This window comes from Danio aesculapii, chromosome 15 (assembly GCF_903798145.1).
Source record: "Danio aesculapii chromosome 15, fDanAes4.1, whole genome shotgun sequence".
Taxonomy (NCBI): domain Eukaryota; kingdom Metazoa; phylum Chordata; class Actinopteri; order Cypriniformes; family Danionidae; genus Danio; species Danio aesculapii.
In genome coordinates this window covers 704,115-711,557 of record NC_079449.1, presented here as the reverse complement: position 1 = coordinate 711,557, position 7,443 = coordinate 704,115, and the positions used below count along the sequence as shown (strand labels likewise).

The following is a 7,443-nucleotide window of genomic DNA, read 5'->3' as shown; positions in this document are numbered from 1 at the left end:
ACGGAGAATCAATAAAGAGTGTCATTTGTATTTCATTTGTATCGAAAAACAAATCTATTTTGACAAAGAAAACATTTTAAATATAGTTATATATATATTTGTGAAACGTTTTTCACAAAAAAGGCAGAAAGTTTGCGTTGAAGACATCCTTACATGTAAATAAATGTATAGCAATATATATATACTCATCACATTATCATCGTGTTGTTACCAATATTTTCATGTTCTTCCACTAAATTTATTTGGAATTTCAGACATGATACGTATTTAGTCAACAGTTTAAAGAAGTATAAAAAAAAATCTGAGGACTTTTATTTTATTTATTCATTTATTTTAAGATATGACACTCAACAGGTGAACGTCAGAGTACATTTATTTACACGGTCCTAATAGTATGTAAGTTATCAGAGGGCTCTTATTATGACAGTGTTTAACAGGTGCGTTTAAGAGGACTTTTATTATCTGCAGATTGGAGTGTTATAATAAAAGTCCTAATTTTTCACCAGCTGATTGGAATGTTATAATAAAAGTCCTCCAAATTTCTAAACAATGTATTTGAAACTTCAGATCTGACCCACATTTAATAAGACTTAATTCAACAACATAAATACAATAAAAGTCTTCAAGAAAAAAAATCTTTATTATGACACTCAACAGGTGAACATCAGAGTACATTTATGTACACGGTCCTGATAGTATGTGAATTATCAGGGGACTCTTATTATGATAGTGTGTTTAGCAGGTGCGTTTTAGAGGGCTTTTATTTTTACAAGTTGATTGGAGTGTTACAGTAAAAGTCCTCTCATTTTTTACTTGCTGACTACACTGTCATAATAAGAGTCCTCTAATATTATGTTTCTATTATATATTTTTTTTCACTAAATTTATTTTGACATTTGATACATTTAATAAACCTTTTATAAATATATAAAATCAATATTGTCAATTAAATATAATAATTTGAAGACAATAAAAGTCCTGAGATAAAATAAAATCAGAGGACTTTTATTATTAAACTTAACAGGTGAACATCAGAGTACATTTAGTTACCAGTCCTGATGGTATGTGAATATTCAGGGAACTCTTATTATGATAGTGTTTAGCAGGTGCATTTTAGAGGACTTTTATTATTCACCTGTTGATTGGTGTTAAAAGTCCTCTACTTTTTTTACCTGCTGCCCACAAAAGTCTGGATTTTTACACCAGCTTATTGAAGTGTTATAACAAAAATTCTTTTATTATGACACTCCACAGGTGAAGGTCAGTGCACACTAACTTACACGGTCTTGATAGTATTTGAGTGTTTAGGGGACTCTTATTATGACTGTATTTAACGGGTGCATTTTAAAGGACTTTTATTATCTGCCGATTTGAGTGTTAAAATAAAAGTCCTTTATTTTATTCACCTGTTTACCATAGTTATATTGAGTCCTCCAATATTTAACCTGCTGACCAGAGCATACTAAATGTCCTCTGATATTTTACCAGCTGATTGGAGTGGTATAATAAAAGTCCTATTTTATTTTAGACTAAGTTAATTTGAAACTTCAGACATAAGATGTGCATTGCTATAAATCTATAAACTCACCATTGTCAATTAACTTAATAAAAAGAATAAAAGTCCTCAAGAAAATGATTTGAGGACTTTTATGTTGACACTCAACAGGTGAACATCAGAGTACATTTTGTTACACACTCCTGATACTATGTGAATTATCAGGGCACTCTTATTATTACAGTGTGTTAAGCGGCTGCATTTTAGAGGACTTTTATTTTTCACCTGTTGATTGAGGTGTCAAAACTCATCTAATTTTTTTCACCTGCTAACCACAAAAGCCCGGAGTTTTTGGCCTGCTGATTAGAGTGTTATAATAAAAGTCCTCAAAATTTTTAAACTAAATTTATTTGAAACTTTAGATTTGACACGCATTTATTAAGATAAAACAATTTGACAACATGAAGGCAATAAAAGTCCTATTATGACACTCAACAGGTGAACGTCCGAGTAAATTTATTTACACGGTCCTGATAGTATGTGAGTTATCAGAGGACTCTTATTATGACAGTGTTTAACAGGTGTGTTTAAGAGGACTTTTATTATCTGCCGATTGGAGTGTTATAATAAAAGTTCTAATTTTTCACCAGCTGATTGGAGTGTTATAATAAAAGTCCTCTAAATTTCTAAACAATGTATTTGAAACTTCAGATCTGACCCACATTTAATAAGACTTAATTCAACAACATGAAGACAATAAAAGTCTTCAAGAAAAAAAATCTTTATTATGACACTCAACAGGTGAACATCAGAGTACATTTATGTACACGGTCCTGATAGTATGTGAATTATCAGGGGACTCTTATTATGATAGTGTGCTTAGCAGGTGGGTTTTAGAAGGCTTTTATTTTTTACAAGTTGATTGGAGTGTTACAGTAAAAGTCCTCTCATTTTTTACTTGCTGACTACACTGTCATAATAAGAGTCCTCTAATATTATGTATCTATTACCAATTTTTTTGAAACCTCAGACGTTAGATACATTTAATAAACCTTTTATAAATTTATAAAATCACTATTGTCAATTAAATGTAATAAGTTGAAGGCACTAAAAGTTCTGAGATAAAATAAAATCAGATGACTTTTATTATTACACTCAACAGGTGAGCATCAGAGTACATTTAGTGACCAGTCCTGATAGTATGTGAATATTCAGGGAACTCTTATTATGATAGTGTGTTTAGCAGGTGCATTTTAGAGGACTTTTATTATTCACCTGTTGATTGGAGAGTTAAAATAAAAGTCCTCTATTTTTTTCACCTGCTGGCCACAAAAGTCTGGATTTTTACACCAGCTTATTGAAGTGTTATAACAAAAATTCCTCAGGAAAAAAAATCTGAGCACTTTTATTATGACACTCAACAGGTGAAGGTCAGAGTACACTAACTTACACGGTCTTGATAGTATGTGAGTGATCAGGGGACTCTTATTATGACTGTGTTTAACGGGTGCATTTTAAAGGACTTTTATTATCTGCCGATTTGAGTGTTAAAATAAAAGTCCTTTATTTTATTCACCTGTTTACCATAGTTATATTGAGTCCTCTAATATTTAACCTGCTGACCAGAGCATACTAAATGTCCTCTGATATTTTACCAGCTGATTGGAGTGGTATAATAAAAGTCCTATTTTATTTTAGACTAAATTAATTTGAAACTTCAGACATAAGATGTGCATTGCTATAAATCTATAAACTCACCATTGTCAATTAACTTAATAAAAAGAATAAAAGTCCTCAAGAAAATGATTTGAGGACTTTTATGTTGACACTCAACAGGTGAACATCAGAGAACATTTAGTTACACACTCCTGATACTATGTGAATTATCAGGGCACTCTTATTATTACAGTGTGTTAAGCGGCTGCATTTTAGAGGACTTTAATTTTTCACCTGTTGATTGAGGTGTCAAAACTCATCTAATTTTTTTTCACCTGCTAACCACAAAAGCCCGGAGTTTTTGGCCTGCTGATTGGAGTGTTATAATAAAAGTCCTAAAAGTTTTTTAACTAAATTTATTTGAAACTTCAGATTTGACACGCATTTATTAAGATAAAACAATCTGACAACATCAAGGTAATAAAAGAAAAAAAAAAACTCAGGACTTTTATTATGACACTCAACAGGTGAACGTCAGAGTACATTTATTTACAGTCCTGATAGTGTGTTATCAGGGGACTCATATGACAGTGCAGTGTTAAATTGCAGTGTTAAAATAAAAGTCCTATTTTAATTTTATTTTAGACTAAAGTTATATGAAAGTTCAGACATAAGATGTGCATTTCTATAAATCCATAAACTCACCATTGATGTTCACCTGTTGAGTGTCATAATAAAAGTTAAGTTAACTGACAGAGTACATTTAGTATTATACAGTCCTTATACTATGTGAATTATCAGAGGACTTTTATTATGATAGTGTGTATAGAGGACATTTATTATTCACCTTTGATTGGTGTTAAAATACAATTTGATTAATTTTAAAATTTAATTCAATTTTAATTTAATTTTTTTTCACCTGCTGCCCACAAAAGTCAGCCTTTTTCACCAGCTGATTGGAGTGTGACAAAAGTCCTCAAGAAAGATCAGAGGACTTGTATTATGACAATAAACAGGTGAACATCAGTGTACATTTATATACACCGTCCTGGCAGTATGTGAATTATCGGAGGACTCTTATTATGATAGTGTGTTTAGCAGGTGCATTTAGAGGACTTTTATTATTCACCTGTTGATTGGCATGTTATAATAAAAGTCCTCTGATTTTTCACAAGCTGGTTGGAGTGTTATAATAAAAGTCCTCTGATTTTTCACCAGCTCATTGGAGTGTTATAATAAAAGTCCTTTGATTTTTCACCAGCTGATTGGAGTGTTATAATAAAAGTCCTTTGATTTTTCACCAGCTGATTGGAGTGTTATAATAAAAGTCCTTTGATTTTTCACCAGCTGATTGGAGTGTTATAATAAAAGTCCTCTGATTTTTTTACACCAGCTTATTTGAGTGTTATAATAAAAGTCCTCTGATTTTTTTACACCAGCTTATTTGAGTGTTATAATAAAAGTCCTCTGATTTTTCACCAGCTGATTGGAGTGTTATAATAAAAGTCCTCTGATTTTACACCAGCTTATTGGAGTGTTATAATAAAAGTCCTCTGATTTTACACCAGCTTATTTGAGTGTTATAATAAAAGTCCTCTGATTTTTTTTACACCAGCTTATTTGAGTCTGATTGGAGTGTGACAAAAGTCCTCAAGAAAGATCAGAGGACTTGTATTATGTCAATAATCAGGTGAACATCAGTGTACATTTATATACACCGTCCTGGCAGTATGTAAATTATCGAAGGACTCTTATTATGATAGTGTGTTTAGCAGGTGCATTTAGAGGACTTTTATTATTTACCTGTTGATTGGAGTGTTAAAATAAAAGTCCTCTGATTTTTCACCAGCGGATTGTAGTGTTATAATAAAAGTCCTCTGATTTATCACCAGCTGATTGTAGTGTTATAATAAAAGTCCTACATTTTTGCTCACCTGCTGATCACACTGTCATAATGAGTCCTCTAATGTTTACCAACTGACCAGAAAGCAAAAGCCCTCTCATTTTTCACCTGCCGATTAGTGTTAAAATAAAAGTTCACAATTTTTTTACCTGCTGACCACACTGTCATAATAAGAGTCCTCTAATATTATGTATCTAATATAATTGTTCACTAAATTTATTTGAATCCTGAAATATTAGACACACATTTATAAATATATAGAATCACTAGTCAATTAAACTGACAACATGAAGGCATGTTAGATTTGAGATTTTATTAAACTGAAAAAAGAACAGAAAGCCATTAAACACAAATATTAACTTACAATAACAGATATTAATGTTCAGAGGATTATGATTATACAGAAATGAGGGAACGGGGAACTAATAACATTTAAACAAAGATATTCTGCTGGAACATTCGCATGCATTCAGGAGAAACACCCCATAATAATAATAACAATATTAAAGACACTGTTAAATAAAACAGATTATAAGTGAAATGAGGAAACAAACTCATCCAAAATGATCTGAAACTCTCAGAAATAAAAGTCAAATAAACATGAAACTCCAGCGCCACCTGCTGACCACACACTGTCATAATAAGAGTCCTCTGATTTTCACCTGCTAAACAGACTGAGCAATAAAATGATCAGATTAAAAAAGATCTAACTCTCATCAATAGGCGAATTATCAGAGGACTCTTATTATGACAGGTGTTAGGTGTTATTATTTTATTCGCGCAATCAGCAGGGAAATAAAAGTCCTCTGATTTTTCACCAGCTGATTTGAGTTAAAATAATCGTCCACAAATTGTTTCACCTGCTGATCACACTATCATAATAAGAGTCCTCCAATATTCACCTGCTGACCAGACAGCATAATAAAAGTCCTTTCATTATGACAGGTGAACGTTAGAGGACTTTTATTTAGATACAGTCATGTGAATTATCAGAAGACCCTAATAAAAGTCCTCATTTTTTTAAACAGCTGATTGGCATGTTATAATAAATATATTTATCTGTTGACCACACTGTCATAATAAGAGTCCTCTCATCGGAATTGTAAAAACCATCAGATTTTTTTTTACCTGCAGTGTCATAAGTCTTAAATTCGCTGATAATGTCACAATAAAAGTCTTCTGATAGTCACTTGCAGTGTTATAATAAAAGTCCTTTTTCAAATTCACTATTGGCTGTCACGATAAAAGTCCTCATATTTGCTGACAGTGTTGTAATAAAAGTCCTGATTTTTTTTAACCTGTGACGTCTTTATTCCTCTTAAATTCTTTGACTGATAAGCATGTCATGATAAAAGTCCTGTGATAGTCTCCTGAAGTGTCATATTGAGTCCTTTCATATGAGTATCATCGTAAAAGTCCGCTTAATTCCTGACTGAAGAGTGATTATCATAATACAAGTCCTCTTATAGTTGCTGAGTCATGAAAGTGTCATAATAAAAGTCCTCTTATATTTGTTGACTGATGAGTGTGGTAATAAAAGCCCTCTGATTTTTTTTTTTTTTTTACATATTCACTAATGAGTGTATCATAATAAAAGTTCTCTTGTATTTGCTGACTTGTGAGTGTCTGGTAATAAAAGTCCTAAGGTTGTTTAACCTGCAGTATCAAAATAAAAGTCCTTTCATATTCACTCACTGATGAGTATCAAAATAAAAGTCCTCATATTTCCAGAATTATGAGTGTTTGTCATAATAAAAGTCCTCTTATATGTGCTGTTTGTTGAGTGTGTCATAATAAAAGTCCTGTGATATTCGCCTGTCAACCAGACAGTAAATTTACTTACAAATTACACACTGAACTCACAAAAATACACACAAATCATCAGAGATCATCTTCAAGTCACAATGATTTGGCTTTTTTTTCCCTTTCCTTAGCATGCAGTTATTAATAGTTAACACTTCAGTCACCTTATGAGGTGAGGAATGTTCTAATGATGTCACTTCCTCCTGACAACAGGAAGCTGAGGGAAGGGGCTGTAGTGAAACTTGTTTAAATAAAACGCTGAACTATAAACGACCAACTTTATTACATCTGATTAAATTAAAACTGTTCTCAGGTCAGATTCACCAGTGCAAAATTTGTCAGGAAGGCACAGCTGCTGAGGCCGGATCGTGATTGGCTCACTTCTGCTGCTGCTGCTTCAGGCTGGCCAATAGGATCTTTTTGTGGGCGGGGTCACGAACGCCCGCCTCCTCCAAATCCTCCTCGGTGATGTCGCTGCAGCAGAGAAACGTGATTGGATGAGCACATCAATCACTGGATGAATACTTTAATCAACTATTGATGAGCAGATGAGAAAAGTAACAGGAATCATGTGATATTTATTATT

At 32.4% G+C, this 7,443-nt stretch overlaps 1 protein-coding gene across 2 annotated transcripts in view; it reads right to left on the bottom strand.

The window, feature by feature from the left end:
- Window positions 1-5,347: 5,347 nt before the first annotated feature.
- inppl1a (inositol polyphosphate phosphatase-like 1a) overlaps window positions 5,348-7,443 on the bottom strand; it is a 115,599-nt gene continuing 113,503 nt past the window's right edge. For both annotated transcript variants that reach the window (XM_056474580.1, XM_056474579.1), the window contains one exon: window positions 5,348-7,331. In XM_056474580.1, coding sequence (XP_056330555.1) covers window positions 7,235-7,331 — 97 coding nt within the window. In that variant the 3' untranslated portion in view covers window positions 5,348-7,234. The remainder of the gene's footprint in view (window positions 7,332-7,443) is intronic.